Source organism: Notamacropus eugenii, chromosome X, assembly GCF_028372415.1.
Source record: "Notamacropus eugenii isolate mMacEug1 chromosome X, mMacEug1.pri_v2, whole genome shotgun sequence".
NCBI lineage: Eukaryota > Metazoa > Chordata > Mammalia > Diprotodontia > Macropodidae > Notamacropus > Notamacropus eugenii.
This window is the reverse complement of record NC_092879.1, coordinates 54,129,204-54,150,693: the sequence shown is the minus strand read 5'-3', so window position 1 is coordinate 54,150,693 and position 21,490 is coordinate 54,129,204. Positions and strand designations below refer to the sequence as shown.

General features: G+C 42.9%; 1 protein-coding gene across 11 annotated transcripts in view; it reads left to right on the top strand.

Moving 5' to 3' along the window:
* MBNL3 (muscleblind like splicing regulator 3) overlaps positions 1-21,490 on the top strand; it is a 165,546-nt gene that overhangs the window by 68,672 nt on the left and 75,384 nt on the right. For all 11 annotated transcript variants that reach the window (XM_072625996.1, XM_072625998.1, XM_072625994.1 and 8 more), the window contains one exon: positions 717-1,684. In XM_072625996.1, coding sequence (XP_072482097.1) covers positions 1,511-1,684 — 174 coding nt within the window. In that variant the 5' untranslated portion in view covers positions 717-1,510. The remainder of the gene's footprint in view (positions 1-716; positions 1,685-21,490) is intronic.

Sequence of the window (21,490 nt, the reverse complement as noted above, 5' to 3'; positions counted from 1 at the left end):
ATTCAGCCTCATGGCAGTCCTTTTTCCAAAAGCCTACACACACACACACACACACACACACACACACACACACACACACACACACACACACACACAAACACACGCAGTCATAGCTTTCCTAGTAACTCTCATTTTCTAGAGTTGGAAAGCAGGCCAGGCAGCCCAATCAGACTCCAGGCCCAGCCTGGCAAGAGGGCAGCCTGTAGGCACCCTCCAATCCCCAGGGCCACATCAAGTCAATCTAGCCAACACTCTCATGTGGGACTCGGGGAGGCCACTGTTTTGTTTTGTTTTGTTTTGTTTTATTCTCTCTCTCTCTCTCACTCCCTCTCCATCTCTCTCTCTCTCTCTCTCTCTCTCTCTCTCTTCTCTCTCTCTCTCTCTCTCTCTCTTCTGTGCAGTGGGCACAAAAATGACTGTCTGCCAGAGGAGATCAATATGAAACCATCTCTTTTATTGGGCTGCTGCCCAGACTTCCATTGCAACAGTCAACCTAATTGGTTGTTTCCTGTTACCATGCGCGGCTCCATGTGGGGAAATGCCCTTTTAGCTCCCATGGCACACTGTACCATGCTACACTGTCAGTATCCAGAGGTTTCCTGTTTGAAATTGCCTGAGTTGCTTCTCTTGGAAAAGCGAGACTTGGAAAAGAGGAAATTATATTGTTTCAGCTGATTCCTTTTCTTGTCTTTCTTTTTTTTTTCTTCCATCTGCAGGTTACTGAAAAGTGCCTTTCCTGAAATCTCTACTACTTGGATTTCTCTCTAGGGCTGCCTCTCCCGAACCTCCACCCCCACCCACTCCTTTCCTTAAAAAAAAAATTTGGCGTTGCTTTTAGTTCATATCCTGACGGCAACTCATCCATCCTTTTTTCCCCTAGTACACATCATTTGCTCGGCCATTTTCCCTCCCTCGTCCTTTTTTTTTTTTTAAATTTAAACAGTTGCAACATCCTTGTGCTTGTTTGAACGCTTCCCAACCGTGATTTTTTTTTTAAAGCCAGAAATAAGGAAGACAAAAAAAAAGTTTTCTCCCCAAGGGCCAGGCCCCTCCACAAACCGAGGCGCTGCCAGCAACATATGCTTTTTGCAGAGAATAATTGAAACCATCTAAACTGGAGAGAGCATAGAATCCCTTGGAAAGCCTGCTAGTTCTTTCCAAGTAACTTGGGGCAGAGGCACAGTCCTCCCTCCCCCCAGTCGCTATTGGACCTCCTCCCAATGCACTTTTAGGAGCTGGCCTTGAATCTGATTTTCAGTTCTCCTGCTAAGATTTCCATTGTGCAATTGGCTTTCTATTGAATTCTCATTCGAGTAGACCCAATTGGACTTAAAACCTAAGTGCTGACAAATCTCAAATTTTACCAAAGCAACGAGATTGGTTTCTTCACGGTTCACTTGAATTCACTTTTTTAACCCTTTTTAAAATTAGCAGGGACATTGTCCTTAAATAAAAACAACAACAAAAACCAAGAAAGAATACAGTTGCTAGTTTCCCCTTTGTTTTTACAATGGCTGTCAACGTGTCTTTGGTTCGGGATACAAAATGGCTGACTCTAGAAGTATGTCGAGAGTTTCAGAGAGGTACTTGTTCTCGATCTGATGCAGAATGCAAGTTTGCCCATCCATCGAGGAGCTGCCATGTGGAAAATGGTCGTGTGATTGCCTGCTTTGATTCTCTTAAGGTGAGGCCCGCCTGAACACGGGTGTGAGGGGAATGTCAATGCATTGCCTTGCTATCTTACTAAGATGTTGGATGGGTTGAAATAGAAGCTATGAATTCCTGTTCTTCACACACACACATACACACACAATGATATGAATTCAGTTACGTGTCTTAAGTGCCCACTGTGTTTCTCAAAGCAGCTCATTGTAATAGATAGCCAGCACCAGCATCAGCAAGACCTGGCAGGCTCAAATCCTGCCTCTGGCGCATGCTGGCTGCTGGCAGATGTGTAACTGACTAGCAAGTCATTTGACCTGAGTGTGAGTTGCAAAACAGCTGCTAGTGTGTATTGGTAAAGGGGGTGGTGTCTCTGGGAGTCCTCTCCACTAATGAAATCACAAATCTAGTTGAAAAACAAATGTGTTGGGCACTGGTGATACAAAGGCAAGACCAAGAGACTTCAAGGAGATTATGTGCCAGTCTGGGATGGGGAGGTAGGAGGGAGTGTGGGGCTGGACAGTGGGATGAAGAGGGAGTAGAACAGTGTATACGTTGAAAAGTTAATACAAATATATCCAATTTAAATACCAAGAGATTTTAGTGGTGGGGACCACTAACGACTAAGAGAATTGGGAAAGGATTCTAGTAGGAGGCAACAAAAACTGAACCATGAAGGGAGCTAGAGGTGAGGAAAGAAGGCACTCCAGGCATAAGGGGATAGCCTGTGCAAAGGCCTAGAGGCTGGACATTGAGTGCCATGTTTGAAGGATAACAAGAAAACCAGACTGGCTGGAATGCAGAGAATATTTGGGGGTAAAGGGATATGGGAAGAACCTGTGTGAAAACTATTTTTTCTCAGACAGTATGTGACTGTGTATGTGTAGCATTATAATGGTCCCCTCAACTTGGTAGAACTCCACCCTGCCAGATGTTTTGAGCACTGGAAGAATCTGGAAGTTTCTTGCAAGAGAATTGACTTTGACACCCAAGGAGGACCATGGCTCTCCTATCGTTCCTTTTAATATCAAATGTGAATTTCCTTAGGAGCATAAGATCACAGATTTAGAGCTAAAAGGTACCCTAGAGGGCATCTAGCCCAAGCCCAAAATTTTATAGATAAGAAGACCAAGGCCCAGAGACATTGACTTGCTGGAAATTACAGAGCTATTAAATTGCTGTGTCAGTGTAGTCGTTGACAAACACCCTTGAAGAGATATTACTGACCAAAATATAATAGATTATCTGTGGCTTGGGAGTAATTCCATTTTCAACCTGTAATTCATGTGATACTAGAAGATTATAGGGTGAGAACCTTCTCATTTCAAGTATTTTTTAAATTGGTTGCCATTTAAAAAATCCAAGCCCAACTGCATTTTTGAACCATTAAGTGAAATGCATTGTTAATGGCCATAAATAAAGGTCCGCTTGACATTCTCCTGACTGGCTTGCTTAGCAGATGTCCTCGTTCCATGTGCACTCCCACTAAACATGTTGACCCATTTCCTATTTTGGAGTAAAGTACACCTCATATGGAAAGTCACGTTGCAGAGGGCAGGAAGCCTGAACTTCCATAAATGTTGTACGAGGTAGAATGAGGTCTAATGCACAGTTTCTGGACAGAAGCTTAGAATGAAAAAACATTGCACTGCTGTTTTCGCATCCTGTTCTGAATGATCCTGAAACCAAGGAGAGAGAGGATGATTATCAAAACATAGAAGCCAAAAATGTGGGTAATGAATCCCTGGTCTCTGGGGTGGAGGATGGGTTCTCCTCCCCCTTCTTCCTCTCTCTCTCTCTCTCTCTCTCTCTCTCTCTCTCTCTCTCTCTCTCTCTCTCTCCCATCTCTTCTTTCTTCTCTCTCCTCTCTTCTTTCTCTTCCTCTCCTCTTCTTCTTCTCTTCTTCCTTCTTCTACCTCTCTGTCTCTCTCACCCTTTTAAATTCTGACTAATGAGTTAGAAAAGAACTGTACAGATCATGTCCCTTTCCTTACAGTTATGTGAAATGGAGTCATATGAATAGAAGTTCCTTTAAGGCAGTGACTGTCTCATTTCTGTCTTTCTATCCCAATGACTAACTCAATGCTTGGCCCATAGTAGGCACTTAATAAGTGCATGCCAATTGACTGACTAATAAGAACTAAGCTTCTTCCATATGGTTTTGCTTGCATTATTAGCAGTGTGGCTTAGCAGATAGAGGATCAGCCTTAGAGTCAAGACATCTGGGGGTCAAGTTCTCCCCCTGCTACATACCAGCTGGGTGACCATGGACAGTGCCCCAGAAGAGTCACAAATCTGCGGTAAAGGAGGGGGTTTCCCACACAAAAGAAATCCTCAACTTATATTTCTACTTGCCCCACCAAATAGCAACAACAACAACACACACAAGCATTTCTTTTTCATTTCATTCTAGCAGTACTGGATAATCAAGACATTATTTGCTCACACACCAAAAAACGGAATCTCATCAGAGTGACTTGTTGAGTAGCTGCTTTTGCACATTTCTTTGTTTCTCATTTCCTGATGGCAAACCATTTTCCGTCCAAGAACAAAATCTTTTTTTAATCAGAAAAAGTTGACTTTTCCTTGGCCTTGAAAATGTCTGAACACTGCTGCTAGTTAAAACAGACATGATAAATACAGAGCTTAACATGTTTACTTCATTTATGGAATATTTACTTATCAACAAAAATTACAAAAACACATTTTTTGCATGGTATTCAGAGATATGGCTCTCAGTCAGAAACAATACGGTATGATGGAAAGAACATAGGACCTAGAGTCAAAAGGTCTGCATTTTAGTCCTGGCTCTCCAAGTTACTCACTGGGCGACCCTGGGCAATTCACCAAAATCCTCCAAGGCTCAGATTGCCCAGGAGTTTAAAAAGAAGGTGGGGGTGGGGAGAAAACCGTATTCCCTTGAGATTGTCCACCTCACAGAGTGGTTGTAAGGCTCAAGTGAGATCATTTGTGTGAAGGCATTCTGGAAATGTAGACTATTATTATGAAATAGGGCATTTTCTTTGTAATTCGTAGGAAATGTCCTGGCTGTTCAGTTGTAGATAGACATTTACAGGTACCAAATCGTTTTTTCAGACAGAGCTAATAAGAATGAATTACCACATTAGGTGTTCCAGAGTAGTTGGTGAAAGTCTCCAAGAAGCAAATTTAAGCTTAATTTCAGGGAAACTCATAACACTTAGAGTTGTCCCAAAATAGAACAGCCTGCCCACTGAAAACATTAGCTTCCCTGTCACTGGAGAGGCTGGACGACTTTGTCTAGTTGATTGTCATGGGGATTCTTGGCAGGGAGGTGGGATGGGGATAGGGATCAAAGCAGATGGCTACTGAGCTCCCTTCCCACTCTGAGGTCACTGTGACTACGTGAGGGACTTAGCATCTAACTTGGGGCTTCTTGCACTAAGTTCACCTTCCACCTTAAGCACTTTGACCTTCACTTGGGGTTAGGGAAGGAAATACACATGATCACCTAGTTCTTTGATTTGCCACTTTGCAAACATCTCCTTTGGCCTTTTCTCCCAGTTATGGGAAAATAAGTGCCAGAGAACAACCATCTGGAAGAAAAGGAATATGGAAGCTGATAGTTAATAAAATATATACAGCCGTTTCAGTGTAAAGCTTGGTAAATGTTTAATCAAGAGAGTAAATAGATAACAGTAAATGAGTGATTAGGGGACCACTTGATCAGTGAAATAAGCTATCAGCTGCATCCAGCACTTAAAAATAGCTTCTACAAATATGTATTGGTGTTGTAACACACAACTACATGGGGTGCAAACAGTAGGAGCTTTCTTCAACTTTGAAAATTACTCCCATGCATGGTTTGGTTTGGTTTTATGATTTTCTTAATTTATCCCCACTTTCTTAGATAATTGTCATGAAAACATCAAAATGAAATATCTTTAGAAAAAAATTGCAAATAGCTCTTTAATTTATTATTCAAATAACATAGTCCTCTGAATTTCTCCTGGGCCATGTCTATGTGAGGTATCTTCAGTCACACTGTATTTCCTATATCATGCCTGTTTCATGATTGTCCTGGAAGCAACGCTGACTTTAGAGCAAAATACCAGTGCATTGACATGTAAAGCTAATCAATCTTTCAGTATGATTTGTGCTGATTTCACCCTGTGATTAATGAGCAACACATGGCAATGGTCATCACAGCAAGTGCAGTGGCCCTTGCATATGCAAAGATGTATCATTGGACATCTTTTAAATTCATCTAAACCATGCTCTTCTTTCCGTATATGTTTAAATAATGAGAAGCCATCGTGTTATGGGTTCTTAGTCAACAACATACATCACATGCATAGATTTCTGTGGGGATTCCATTAACACTGGGTACTCTACCATTTGCTGATGGCTTAGTACAACTCAGTATAGGTCCTGGCCTATGTCCTGTGCTTGCCTCACAACCTAATCATTATAAGAACAGGAAGGTCAACACTTGATGACTGCTTAAATAAATACTGTAAATGAAGTGCTCTACACACCAGCACCTGGCAAGGTGTTTTGTACATAGTAGGTGCCTACTGAATACTTTTGAAGTGAATGAATGAGTCCACATTTGTTCAGTGATCACTAACAAACCTGACACAGCCCTAAGATCAATTTCAGCCTTCGCTAAAATAGATCCATTTCACATCATGCTGCAGCTTCTTGCAACTCAATTGCTGATTCTGCCCGCCAGCAGTCATTCTCTCACAAAGTTTCTCCCTAGCACATAGCTTAACTCAATTGTATGCCAATTCCTTGTCATTACACAGTTTACCATTGATCCAGACTCAGTGTTTTCAGCAAATGTCACTCCAAGTTAAACAGATATTACCATTGTTTTCATCAAATCAGTTTCTATGATTGGGTCTTTTATAACCAAGATTATTATCTACATGTTGATAATTTTTTTTTCTATTTGGACACTGCTGATGGAACACTCATCTTCTACAAGAGCAGAATTTTGCACATTTGGAGTCAGGAGAAGCAGAGTGGCCTGGTCTTAGAGTCAGGAAAACCTGAGTTCAAATTCTGCCTCTGATGCGTTAGCTCCCTGACTATACACAAGTCCTGTACCTCTCAGGACCCCCTGGCAACTGTCTAAAGCTAAATGTAAAACAAGTTGTCAGTTTATTTTGGTAGAAGGAATTTCCATTTTTGTAGGTCCCCAAGCCAGTGAAATCACAGGCAACCTTCCACCCCCCAGCCCCCACCAAAAATAGTTTAGACGATAGAAAATCAAAATGCACTTCTTTCAGTCTTTGCACTTCTAGTTTTTGTGCCTTTTTAAAGTAATAAAATAATAAGAAATATATACTTTGAATTAGAACAATACAAGATTTGGGGAAATGTGCTTTGTAACAGTCTGTGATCGAACTAGAAATTTTTGCTTATTAATAACTTTCTGGAGCATGTCCTATGAACTAGGCACTGTGAGAGATACAAAGTAGTATAGGACTCAGCCCCTTTCCTCTAGACCCTCCCTGTGTGTTTGGGGAAATTAGATTTAACTGCTACACAGTAGGGTATAGCAGAAGGAGTCTTTGATTTAGAGTAAACAGAGCTGGCCTCAGCTCCTGACTCCATTACTTATTGCCTATGGGACCTCAGGCAGATCTCCTCACCTCTCAGTTTCCTCATCTGTAAAAATGATTAGGGTTGGACTAGGTAACCTGGAAGGTCCTTTCCTCCTTTAAATCTATGACTCTCTCCTTCTAGGTCCAAAATGAATAGACAGATGTGAAGTGAGGCTGGAGTTCAGATGAGGTAGAAAATGTGCCCAGCTAATTCTGGGCTCTCCTAATCCTTATTAACCAGATATCAATGAGCTTCTGCTGCCTCATTAGGCAAGAAGGTATTAGGATTGTGAATGTGGGCTCATTTGTGAGGTTTATCTTTGTTGGTGTAATGGTGAACAGCCACAGTGATTGTTAGGCCATGCTGCAGGCCCATTGAGAGAAGAAGATATGCATGTACTCAGCTTGCCATGACTCCCCCTGTTAGTAATGACTTCTTTGTAGTCCTAGGAATGATCAGATTCTCTCTATGGGTCCCTACATCAGGCCTCCTGGATGTCATCTAGTGTACCCAACATCAGAACATGTACAGTAACAGCTGTCCCACTGAGACTTCCCTCCCACCTCAGTGTTGATGCCCTGGGCTTGAAGTGACTGCCACATGCAGTTTTGATACAAGATTGCTTAGAAACATTGTTCTTATCTCGAAGCATTGACACTGAGTATCCTTGAAGTTAACCAGTGCAAAAGGTAAACTAGTTTCAATGAGTTGATTGGTTCCAGAGCCATATATCTTTCTCAGAGTTTTAATGCCAATCTAGTTTTGTCATTTCTCTGACTAAGATGGCTGCCCTCTGAGCTCTGTCCCCAGAAGAATAAGGAAAAGCAAACATCTGGTTAAAGTCTTTTCTTACCCCATCTCCATATGTCAATTGTAGTGCTGGCCCTGAAAAGGGCTGGTGCTCTGTCATCCAGGAAAGATATGTAACTCCAGTTTTTCCAGTTTGACGAATGAACAATGGTTATATCTGTGCCTAGGAGCTCCTTCCCAGCAGAATCTTCCTCTCATGCCATTCCAGAACCGAGGGATTGGGTGTTAGTGGTATGTGAAAGCATTCCTAATCCTAGACTCTCCAAGCTGGAACTCGAGGCTAAGGAGTACAATGAATACCTGAAAAGAATCCCCACTACAATATACCCATTAATTGGTCATCCAGTCTTAGCTTCCCATAGAAAAGGGCATATAGGCTGAGTTTCCAAGGATACTAGGTGGAGTGTATTCCAGGTGGGGAGTGAGTATCAGCATATGCAAAGGCACAGAGGTAGGAGAGGAAAGTCCAAGGGCTAGGAGATAGCATGTAGGCCCAGTTAGACTAGAAGGTAGATAGAATACAGGATAGGGAGTCATGGGAAAGTAGGGCATATACCTGCATCACGGGAGGGAGTGTCCAAATTGAGAAAAGTGCAGATCCACTGGAGTTTTCTTGCAAAATCCCACTTTTAGAAAGAACACTGATTCTGGAGTCAGAGGACCTGAATTCAAATCCAGACTCTGCCACTTACTACCTGTGTGACTCTAGACTCAAAACCTCTGGGCCTCAGTTTCTCCCTCCATAAAACTAGGGGCTTGGATTAGATGACCTCTGAAGTCAGCTCTAGACCTAGGACCCCATGTTGGACTTCAGGCAAGTCACTTCCCTTGAGCCTCAGTTTTCTCTTCTGTAAAATGAAAGGGTTAAGCCAAATGGCCTCTAAGGTTTTTTCCAACATGAACAAAGATATATCCCCAGTGCTTAGTATAATGCCTAGCATATAGTAGGTGCTTAATAAATGCCTGTTCATTGATTGCCTCTTCTGTGACTCTATGACACTAATTTTATTTCTGTCTCCCATGGCTGCCAGGGAGACAGTATGGAACTTTATATTCTTAAACAGTGCATGCTAATTGAGCTTATGGCCTTGTGCCATGAAAGGTGAGCCCTGCCCTCACAGAGCTCCCAGTCTGTCTCTGAGATAAGAAATCTATACAGGAGAAGCTAAATAACAGTTCAAAACATGTAACAAGACAATCCGTTCAAAAGTCCCAGTCTAGTCTCAATGGTGATGAATGGAACAAGCCGGGAGGAATCATTGTGACTTAAGTGGGGCGAGAAGGCCTCAACAAGGCAGGAGCATCCTCTCCTGGCCCACCATGCCACACTTTTTTATGCAAACAGAATGAGATTGACTTGAACACCCAGGCACGTTGGCAATGGGGAAAACATTGCAAATAGACCAGGCAAGGGGAGTATCTAAGTAGGCAAGTGACCACACTTCAGTAGTATAGACATAACCAAGTTTAGCACTAGCTTGGTTGTGGTGGTTTTTAGTTATTTTCAGTCATGTCAGACTATTGGTAACTCCATTTGGGGTTTTCTTGGCAAAGATGCCAGAGTGGTTTGCCATTTCCTTCTCCAGCTCATTTTACAGATGAGGAAATGGAGGTAAACAGGGTAATGTGACTTGGCCAGGGTCACACAGCTAGTAAGTGTCTGAGGCTGGATTTGAACTCAGGTCTTCCTGACTCCAGGTCTGGCACTCTAGCCACTGCACCACCTAGTGCCCCAGCACTAGCTTAGCAAGCAGAATTGGACAAAATGGGAAGTGGCCAGGTGGAACTATTTTCTTCCCAGGTTACTACACCTGAGGTGAGCTCAAGCAGGGCAGTGTGGAACAGTGGAAAGAGCACAGACTCTAGAGGTAGAGGAGCTGGTCTCAGCTCCCATCTTTGATGTTTACTATCTGTGTGATCTTATGGATACTGTGCCATCTCCCAGAGCCTCATTTTCATTTTGACTTGAGGACATATTTTGTGAAGCTTGCTTGGGGTGTAAAAAAATGTTAGTTATAGCTCTGAAGTCACTCAGATTTCTGGTGGCCCTGAGACTCCTGATGGTCCCCAGCCATGTGGAGCCCCTCCCCTGGGCCATGCCTAGTGGTTTAGAGCTAAGGGAGTCCTTGTAAGTATATGAGGGGAGGAAGAGTGTGAAGGTCCTCCATCCACTTCCAGGACTGCAGTAAGGGAAGACGTGTTTCTGGCTACCCAAGTAGACACCCCAGACCCATTTTCCCATAGCAACATGACTTCTCATGGGAATTAGAGTCTCTAGCACTGTTAGTCCAGTACAATATTACAGGTACACTATGGCTTAATGTCGGTTTCATGGGCTAGCCTGGGAACCTAACCACCATGCAAAACATTGTTTCTATGGGAAAATGTGTTCCAAGTTTCAAACAAAACAACCAAATTACATATAAGCTTTTTGGATCTGACCCAATGGGAAGCTGGAGACAGCCTGTACAAGATGAAACTCTGCTGGCAGTCATACTTCTGGCCTTTAGCATTTAATTTAAGACCGAAAAAAATAACTTCTCTTGGTTTCCTGCTTATTAGTTTATCAGATTCTCATCCCAAAGTTATTTGTTGCAGTTCCCTCAATCTACCTTTTATAATTAGTGTCCTGATCAGGGGACTTGTAAGGATAGCACTTTGAAAAGAATACTATATTTAGCCTTCATCTTGTCCCGGGCCTCATTGCTCAAGCATGTTGGCAGGTTTGGGTTGCCTTTTTTTTTTTTTTTTTTTTTTTTGCCTCTGGGTGTAGTATTGGAATAGCTGTGAAATCCACACAGTGACTGGTCCTGGGACTGGCCCAAATAAGCTGAATGAGTCAGATGATTAAATAGAAAAACCGTGTCCATACCCTACATGGTACTTCTGAGCCTGAGCCAGAGGGAGAGCACTAGCCAGGACCTGTTCCGAAACCATCTAGTCTAGGAAGCTCCAACCCACAGAGAGAGCCTGGGGGCTTGGGGGTGTTTGTAGCCCCCTTCCCGAGTTACCTTAGCCAGTCCTCAGTCTCTTTGTTTGGATACATATGTGTTGCCAAGTCTTCATGAAAAGTTCAACAAAAATGTATATACAGGTACAAGAGGAGAATGCTGTAAATGATGAAGGAGCATGAGGCTTGGTTGAAGACCAAGGGACCTGGATTTGAATCCTGAACCTGGTACTTACTATCTGTGTGACCTTACACAAGTCACCTACCCAACTTTAGCAACACTTTCCTCATGTGAAAAATTGAGGAGTTGGACTAGAGGGCTTCTGAGTCCTCTTCCAACTCTAAATCCAGGATCTGATGAGGCCCAGAGAAGGGATTTGATTCACTCAAGGTTACATAGTCATAGCTACAAAGAGATAGGACCAGAAGATAAGTTCAATTCAACACATAATGACTAAATCCCAGGTCCTAGATCAGTGCTTTTCCTGGAACACTAAACTTTTCCTTCATGGATCAATCAGTCAATCAACTGATATGCATTTATTAAGTACCTACTATGTACCTGACTCTATTCCAGGAGATGAGAATACAAAGGCCAAAATGAAACAGTGCCTGCCCTCAAAGAACTTATATTCTATCTGTGGAGATGTACACGAAGAGTTACATAGAAATTGATTTCAGGGGGCACTAGCATAATAATAATATAAGCATTTATATTGAGCCAACTACATGCACGGAACAGTGCTAAGCATTTCATAAATAATATATCTCATTTGATCCTCACAACAACCCTGTGAAGCAGGTGCTGTTATTATCCCCATTTTACAGATGAAGACACTGAGGCAGACAAAGGCTAAGCGACTTGGTCAGAGTAACACAGCTAATAAGTGTCTGAGGCTAGATTTGAACTCAGGTCTTCCTGACTCAAAGCCCAGTGTTCTATACAGAAGTTGTGCCTTTATAGAAGGTGTGGCATTTGAGTTAAACCTTGAAGGAAAGTAGGGATTCTAAGTGGGAGAGGAAGGATAGGTTGCCAGATATGAGGAAAGCAGCCTATGCAAGGATATGGGAGATGCAAGATGGAATGTAGTGTATGGGGAATAGTGAGAAAGCTAGTTTGACTGGATTGGAAAGTGTGTGTAATAAGGTTGGAAAGATGGGTTGGGGCCAGGTTGGGATTTCAGTGCCAAACAGAGGAGTTTATATATGATCCTGGAGGTATTAGGGAGCTAGTGAAGTTTACTGAGCAGAGGAATGACCTGGCCAGATCTACACTTTAGGAAAATCCCTTTGACCCAGCTGTGTAGAGAATAGTTTGGAGTGGAAGTGAAGGAGCTGTGGATTCTTGGGTTGAACAGTACTGTCACCAGGCTGATCACCAGCATCAGGTCTGCCTATGATGGTGGGATGGAATGCCACTTTGGAACTTCAGAGGAAGAGAGGGAGAAAGAGTAAGTGGTCTAAAACTGAGCTCAGATTCTTCCCCCATCCCCTACCACTCTCCCAGCATTAGGAAAATGAGAGAATCGGACCAGACATCCTCAAAGGTCCCTTCTAGGAGAGAAGGAATTCTTGGAAGGCCTGGCCCTCAAACTTCTCCTCCCCTAAATTCTGCAGATTCCTCCCCCCACCTACTTTAATGTCATAGTCTTAAAATTAAAACTTGTTTTGCTATGAAGTAGAGGTGGCAAGATTTGAACCTAGGTCCTCTGGCTCCATATCTAGCCCTTGGATTGCCAGGTTTCAAGCTGACATAGTCCTTGGAGGTCATTGGTTCAAACTCTTCATATTCCAGAGGATGCTGAAGCTCAAAGATGGAAACTAGGTGCCCAAAGTCACACGGAATAAGGAGCAGAGCCAGGGGGTGAGGCCAGATCCTCTCATACTGGGACTCTTTCCACTAGAAAACATCGCTTCCCTAAATTTGTGTTGAACTTAACCTTCCAAGAGGCCTGCTTGGCCAAGAAAGTTACTTGCTTGTTTCTTCCAAAGAATGTCTTGGGTCACATACCTTTTCCAGTCTAAGTTTTCCTCAGGAAAAAGAGAATATTGAAGAGACTCATAAACCCCCACCAACTGCGCCCAGAGAAGTTAAATATTGGCCTTAGCACAACCAAGGCACTCCCACTAATGTCCTGTGTGATCTGGAGCTAAATTCTTTAATGTGCCTTGGTTTTGTCAGCTGTGAAATAGGGAGACCAGTACTAAGCTAGTCATTTGGCAACTAAATGTGACCTGAAGCTACTAGGGGAAGAATTCAGCTATATTGCATCAGAGGATTCTGTACTAGAAAGGTTCTTTGAGATCTTCTAGTCCAACCCTTTCGCTTTCCAGTTGGAGAAAGAAACTGAGGCCAAGGGAGAGGGCAAAGTGAGGAGTTTCTCTCCACTCAGCTAGGCTTGTCCTTAGCGAGCAAACAAATACACCCTCCATCCCTTCTTCCCTCCCATTTCCCCCACACATTCAAAGCCTTTCCTCCTTGGGTCAGTAGGAACCTGCATAGGTTGAACTCAACTGGTATAGCCTTCCAGAAACCAGGGTCCCCTCTATGCCATAGTGAGGCATCAGAGAGGGGGATCAGTGGAAGATTGGCTCAATTCAGGGTCTAGAATCAGGAAAACCTGAATTCTAATAGCATCTTAGATGTTGTTGGCTTTTCAGTTGTGTCTGCCTCTTCGTGACCCCATTTGGGGTTTTCTTGCCAAAGATACTGGAGTGATTTGCCATTTCCTTCTCCAGTTCATTTTACAGATGAGGAAACTGAGGCAAACAGGGTGAAGTGACTCTTGCCCAGGGTCACATAACTAGTAAGTATCTGAGGTTGCATTTGAACTCAGATCTTCCTGACTTCAGGCCCAGCACTTTAGCCATCATGCCACCTGGCTATGACCTTGAGTAAATCATGTAACCTCTCAACCTCAGTTTTGTCACCTGTAAAATGGGGAAAATAATAGCCACAGCACTTATCTCACAAGGTTGTTGTGAGAATCAAATGAGGTAAAGCTCTTTACAATCTTTCTAAGTATTATTAATGTTTATGAAAATTCACTTTTGTCATTAACACTCCTGTGCAAAAATAACTATCGAAGACCCCAGTAGCTCCAAGAGGGTAGTGAATGTCTCCTAGCTGTCTTTGTCTCCCCAGGGCCTAACACAGTGACCTGGCACATAACAAGTGGTCACAGCATTGAATTAACTTGAAATATATTGACTTCCACATTGCGAAGTTGACCCGCCCGATGGTGGAGGTAGATTTTGAGTTATAGCGATGGCGATGGATTTGTGCCAAGTCATCCATGTGTTCCGTGAGCAATGATATGGTTGTTAGATATGAGAGGCCCATGTAGCCACAGGGCAGAGAACTGTGCTAACTCAAAATCTAGATGCCTGTATAGACAGTGAACCTGTGACCTTAGATACATCCATGCCACGTTCAAAGCAAAGTAACTATCCTGGGCCAAGCCAAAAAATAAAAAGGGATGTCATCAGTTGCAGGAAAATGAGGCCCACCTCAGATGCATCACTACAGGCATCGTTATATCACTCGGGTACATTATGGGTTAATTGTGCTGGCGACCTGGCAGTTGTCTCCATGTTCTAAATTCTTGACCTGAGCACCCACTGTAACACACCTTTTCCCACCACAGAGTAGACAGCAATGTAACTTCACCCTCCTCACTCAAGTGAGAAGGGATTTGGGAAAAGTGGTTTAGGTTGATGGCAGAGGTGTCTTCTACCATATGGCAGCTCTACAATGACTGGATGGAGCTCCTCTCTTCAGGTGGCCTAGGAGGGATCAATATGTAAGTTTTTTCTATCTTAATGACTTTCTAGATTGTTCATATGTTTGTCAACTCTCCTTATTAGGGTTAATTCTTGATTTTCGACATATGTGTGTGTGTGTGTGTGTGTGTGTGTGATGTTTACTGTTTTCAGATTTCCTTCCCCAACTACTTTTAGTATGTCCCTTGACCTCTGATCTGTTGGGTTATATATACCAGAGGAATTTTTCCTCTCCACTGACCCTCATCTCCGTGTGAGCTTTGCCTCTCCTTCCATAGGTGACATTAGCAGCCCCCAATGCCTAATGGATGTCTGCCTTTCTTTTTCAGATCCAGTATTGTGAGCCACACTTCAGGTTCTCACTGTTCTCATTGCTGCGCCTTTATTTCTCACCCCAGGGCCTCATTTCACCACAAGATTTAATTATGGCCTCAAATAATACTTTCTATACTCTTTTACGTCCTTCTTGACATATGTTTTCTGAAATGCCAGTAAATGATTCCATTTGTTCCTATAACTTTTCCCTTTGTTTCCTGAGTCTTTTTCACTGCTTGGACTTCCTAGATTGCCTTGAGATGTAAACTAATTGATTTGCTATTTTGTTGGTGAAATTGGTGAAAACCAACATATTGGTTTGCTATTTATGGTGAATTTACTGTTTTTCCTCTTGTTTCTTAAAAGCTTGATTTTCTGTTTTGGGGATAAAAGCTTTACATGTACTTGTCCACTCAGTGAATAGAGTACTGGCCCTGGAGTCAGAAGGACCTGAGTTCAAATCCAGCCTCAGACACTTGACACACTAGCTGTGTGACCTTGGGCAAGTCACTTCATTCCAATTGCCTTGCCTTCCCCTCCAAAAAAAAATATTTGTGCACTTCTTTAGTTAAAGTGACAGTATGATACAGTGTGAGGAACACAGGTACTGCAGTCAAAGAACCTGAGTTCAAATCTTGCTTCAGGCACTTAGTACCTGCGTGACCTTGAACAAGTTACTTAACCTCTCTCGGCCTCAGTTTCTTCCTTTGTAAAATGAGGAGTATACTAAATGATTCCCGAGGTCCCTTCTAGCTCCAGATCTATGATCCTATGATCATACCTATGAGGAGGTAGTTTGTGATCTGTAAGAATGAATGCTGGGCTTGAATTTCAAAGACCTGGGTTTGATATTGAATATAATAGATCTGTGATAGTCTCTTGTATTAAAAAAATGCTTGATCTAGACGCATGGTACCTGGGGTTAAATGCTACCTTGGCTTCTTTACTACCTGTCACACTTTAGAGAAATCCCTTCTCTCCTCTGTGAGTTTGTTTCCTCCTCTGCAAAATGAGTAAATTAGACTAAATGACCTCTACGATCCATTACAGCTCTAAATCTGTCACCCTGAGACTGTGGGCAAGTCATTTCCCCCTCAACAAGCTTCAGTTTCTGCTATGTGGAAAAAGGAGGAGATGACCTTTACATAGTCTATCTGACATGGTCATTGTGATGAAAGAACCTTGTAAATTGTGAAGGACTTCCATGAGATAGTCAATGAAAAGGTCTTTGGGAATCTTAAGGCCCCTTTATAAGCGTAAGCCTCCATCATCATCGTCATCACTACTATTATGACCACAGCGACTCAGTCACCTCTCATTATCATGATATAAAAAATTGCCTTTTCCTGTTTGAAAAGTGAATTTGATTCTAAGAATGTACATCGCATGTTTTGATTGCACAGACTCTTTTATTATTGTCATGACAACCCTGTGAGGGAGATATTACTGTTATCTCCATTTTGTTGTGGTTGTGTTCAAGAAGACCATGCCATCAGAGACATGATGACATGACTTGCACTTGACTTTGTTTTGAGTGAAGGAGGGCATCTCCATTTTACAGATGAGAGACAGAGGCTGATTGAGGCTATGAGACTTGGCCTGAGTCAAGGAGTTAATAAGTGCCTGAGGTATTCCCACTCAGGTGTTCCGACTCCAAGGCCAGCACTCAATCCACTAGCATTCTCTGGCAATATCGCATGTTTCAATTGATGCATGCTGCAAAGGAGAAGATATGGTTCCCTCCGGCCCTTTTCTTAAATAGGGGAAGGTGAGAGCAGCACAGATCCCCACTGAGAGCATGTAACTTCCTAGTCCACTTGCCCCTCCAGAAACCAATTCATAAGTATGGAAATTTCAAAAGCCTGCCCTTGTTTATACACCAGGAGAGGTTGCGGCAGATGACACATCCCTGGTCCTAGTCCTGACCAGGCAGAGGACCCCTGGGAGAATCCAAGACCTTTTGCCACTTCAGTGGAGTATACTAGCTTACTCCACCGTGGCCACAAGCCCCCTCCTGGTTACATTTGCTGAAAAGACACATGTGGATTTGAAAGGAGTGCACCAAGGGAAATTCTTTTACTCTGTGACCTTAAACAATCCAAATTGTTTTCATCTGCCCTTAAGTACACATAGGAGGCAGGCCTCCAGTCAGCAATCTTTTCCTCCATTGCGAGTACTTCATTTTCTCTGATCTGGGGAGCCTTTGTTCATCATCTCAGTGATCTGGGGAGACTAAGCACTAGAGACAAGGGCCTCAGAGCTGAGCTTCAGAGCTTTCAGGGCCTTAGAAGAAATGTTGCCATTCTGTGAGGGTTTGGCCTAGCCCAGTGGAACTTCGCTCAGAGACCAAGCAAGGGAAGGGAGTCCTCTGGATGCTTGTCTTCTCTGGGAAATGAGGGCCTGATAGGAGCTGATCTCTCCATTTCCTTCTGCTTTTAACATTGTATATATCTGCCTGAAGGTTCAGGTCTCTTCGAACTCTAAATCTATGATCCCATTGTTTGGGGTTAGCTCCCCAAATCAAGAGACTGAGGTCCTGTTGCCCACTGAGCTACTGCCTCACTGCTATGTGACCCTGGGCAAGCTGCCTCCCCACTTGGGACCAGTTTCTTCGTCTGTAAAATGAGGCGGGCAGATTGTCTTTAAAGCACCTCCCAGCTCTAACGAAAGAATTAATAGCTTCTAAGGCTCCTTCTAACTTTGACATCTAGGCCTATATAAATTGAACTCAGTTTTCTAAATCTGGGCCTGCATTTTCTGGCATGACTGAGAAAATCCTGGCAGGCACACTTGGACTGCCTGGGGTCAAAATGACCACCTGACTTGGCAGCGTCCTTACAGGCTGATTTTCAGCCACAGGTCAACAAACATTTATTAAGATCCTACTGTAAAAAGCCACCTGGTGCAGTGGATAGAGTGCTGACCTTGGAATCCTGTGTTCGTATCCCACCTCTTACAGGGACTAACTTGTATGACCCTCAGGGAGTCATTTAATCTCTGGGTCTCAGTTTCCCGGCCTGTTAAATGAGGGTGATAGTAGCAACTAACTCTTAAAGCTATTATAAGGATCCAATAAAAATACTTGCAAATGCTTTGTAAACCTGCAAATACTATGTAAAATTTAGGTATTGTTATCCTGCCCTAGGTCCTAGGGATAGAAAGACAAAAACAAGCTAGACACTGTCCTCAAAGGGGTTATATTGACTTGGGGTGGGAGGTGGAGTGGGGGAAATTCTACATAGACAGATAGACACAAGGTGATTTAAAGAGGAAGTGCACACTCTCAACAGGGTGGGATCAAGAAAGACTTCATGAAGAAGGTGGCACCTGAACTTGGCTTTGGATCAAATACTTAGGCTATCTTAGGTTTCAGATTTGAGTTTCTGTTTTGGATTGTTAAGTGACTAGAGAGATCCAGTTAGTCCAACATCTCTGCATTTTCTATCATCTTAATTATTGGAAAAAATCCCAATCCTGACAGGCAGACTTTCTGTTATCCAACTTTCAGTCAATCAGTCAATAAGCATTTAGTGTCTACTATGGGTCAGGCACTGTGCTAAGTACTGAGGATACAAAAAGAGCCAAAGACAGTCACTGCCCTCAAGGAGCTTAGCTGGAGTAAGGGAATTTCACCTTATTACTGCAGCCATTGTTTAGAAGAGCATAAGGATGCCCCTATATCAGAGCTCTAGGGGCATGTGCTCTGCACATCGTTTTTTGGTGTCAAGGGGCTAGGAGACAAACTTTCCATTAGGAATCAGGGAGAGCTTTTGTGAAACCATCGTCCAACTTCTCTTTGAATGATGGTGATTCTTAAGCCACTCACTCTCCCTTTTTTTGTCAGCACCCCCTATGGAGGAAGAATTTCACTTTGGGAGCATTTTCTTGGCTTTGTTTAGCCTCAGAAACAGTCTTGACAAATGCTCTTTTTGGGGTGGAGTGCAGATATAACCAGTGAAATATTTAAAAGCCAGAATGGCCCAGCAAGTGGGATCTGCATAGAAAATTCTTTGAATAATAGCCCCAGTGAGATATTCTCAAATGACATGGAAAGCTCTCTGCTTCTGTTTCCCTTCTGGGCATAGGTGGGCATCAAGAATGCCCCACTTTGGAGGGTGAGGCTTACAACAAAGACCCCAGTCTCAGTTGATGCTATAAAACCTTTAAGAGAAATGGAGTGACTGAGGGAGTTTCCTTTAAAAAGGAGCAGTTCATTCATTCAACCGTCAGATGTTTAGGGAGCACCTAATAGACACTAAGCGACCCAGCAGAGTGGGGAGAAAGGGAGGAGGGGAGAGATGGCAGCAGCAGGGCTTATGCATTCCAATGTACTGTAGGATTATCCTACATGCAGCCAGGTCCTTGAGCTTAGTGAGGGTTTCATTTTGGTGTCTGTATCCCCATAACTCAGGGCCTGGTTCACTGGATTCATTTAATCAGTGCTTATTGGATGGAATTAAATGATAGACTGGAAGATGAGGAGCAAGACTAGAGGTAGGGAAACCAGGTAGCAGACATCAGGGTAAGAAAGATTATCCATAGGGGTCCTGAATCCAGAACTGTGATGGCACTCAAAAGTCATCTGGTCCAGGGCTTCTTAAACTTTTTTGACTTACAGCCACTTCAGTGATTCTTAAATATGGGGTCGAGACGCGCAATTTAAGAAGTGCTGACTCTAGTCCAACCCTTTCATTTTACAGAGGAGGAAACTTGAGGCCCAGGAAGGGAAAGTGACTTACCCAAGATCATACATCAAATCCTAGAACTGTGAGGATCCTCAGAAGCTGTCTATTCCATCCCCCTCAAACCAAGTGAGTTAGGATCCTAGCCTCAGAGATTTAAAGCTAGAAGGGCCCCAGAGGCTCCCTAGTCATAAGCCCAGAAGAAGTGCAGGGACTTGCTAGGGTACACACCTAGTACCTGAATAAGGCAGGATTGGAAGCCATGTAATCCTGATTCTTTTCACTCTACTATGTTGCCTCACAAGAGCCTGAAATTTGGTGGGAGTCATTTGTAGACAAGGGGAGATATTCAAGGGACAAGGAAATGGAACTCAGAGACGGTGGAAAATATATATTAATTTTATTCACTCAGTTGAAATTCTATTCCATCTCAACTCCCTTACTCCCCTCCTCACCAAACCAAACATTTTCCATCTCTGACATCCTTATGAACTTGCTAGACCACACTGGGAGAAGGAGAAAGAGAGGGAAAAGGGGTGGGGGTGGGGATTTTTTACGCTTTAACTCAGGATTTGCTCACGTTTGCCAGTTTTACTATGCCCCATAGTATTCTCCTGTAAAATGCCATTGGCCACTCTCCAAATGGTGCATTTTGGATGCTTTACCTTCTATGTGAATTTAACATGTTTTGTTTTGTTTTGCTCCGGAGTAGCCCCACTACATTTTCATTTAGAAACATTTAATGTGATCTCTCCATCTTGAAGCATGATTTTTTTGTGCTTTAAAATATTTGAAGTTATATTTTGCAGCAGATGGCCAGCTTGTAAATTAAGATATTCTTGGAAGCATGATTAGTGCTAATAAGGCCTTTCCGAGCAAAGTAGAAGGTCAAGTCTTCGTAAAAGGGCCTTGTTGAATAGGTGGCATGGCCTCATATGTTAAAAATCTATTTAGACCTTAATCAGAAGCTATGTGCTCCAAATACAAAGTGACATGTTTCAACCTTAAGGTTTTAAGGAGGGAAGGGTAAAGAAAAGTTCCCTTGTTAAAAAAAGAGCAGCCAGCTAAATCAATTAACCAGAACCCAATTCATCGACTTTTCAGGGGAAAAAAGAAAACAAACATATTTAAAAGTTAGTTCAAAAACCCACTTTTGGGGTGTGTCCTATAGTCTGGGGACCACATTCAGCCCACTCTTTTACACCTCCTCCAGGAAGTAGCCAGGTCCATTGGTAAAAACACTGAATTGGGAGAAGATGATCTAGGGTTCCAGGCCTAGCTATGCTACTATACACCTAGGTGAGCTTGGGCGAGTCATGTTTCTACTTTGGGCCTTAGTATCCCTGTCTGTCAAATGAGGAAGTTAGACTAGATGGTCTCTAAGGACCATTCTAGCATTAGAGCTAGAATCCTGTACGTGACCTTTAGCAAGTCACCTTTTGGGCAAGTCACCTGCAGAAAACCAGGGCAATTCCCTGGTTTCATCATCTGTGATTTGATGATACTTCCCCAGCCCTGATCAGTACTGACTAATAGAAATAACTCTTAAGCTCTGAAAAACCTCCTGTTGTGATAGAAAGTTTTGAGTATACTCACTAAGGCAGGAAAGTAGACTTTGGCATTTCAGAAGAATCTGAAACCATAAGAGTTGAGACCAAAATGGTTTTTTTGGCAACTCTCAGCTATTCAGAAA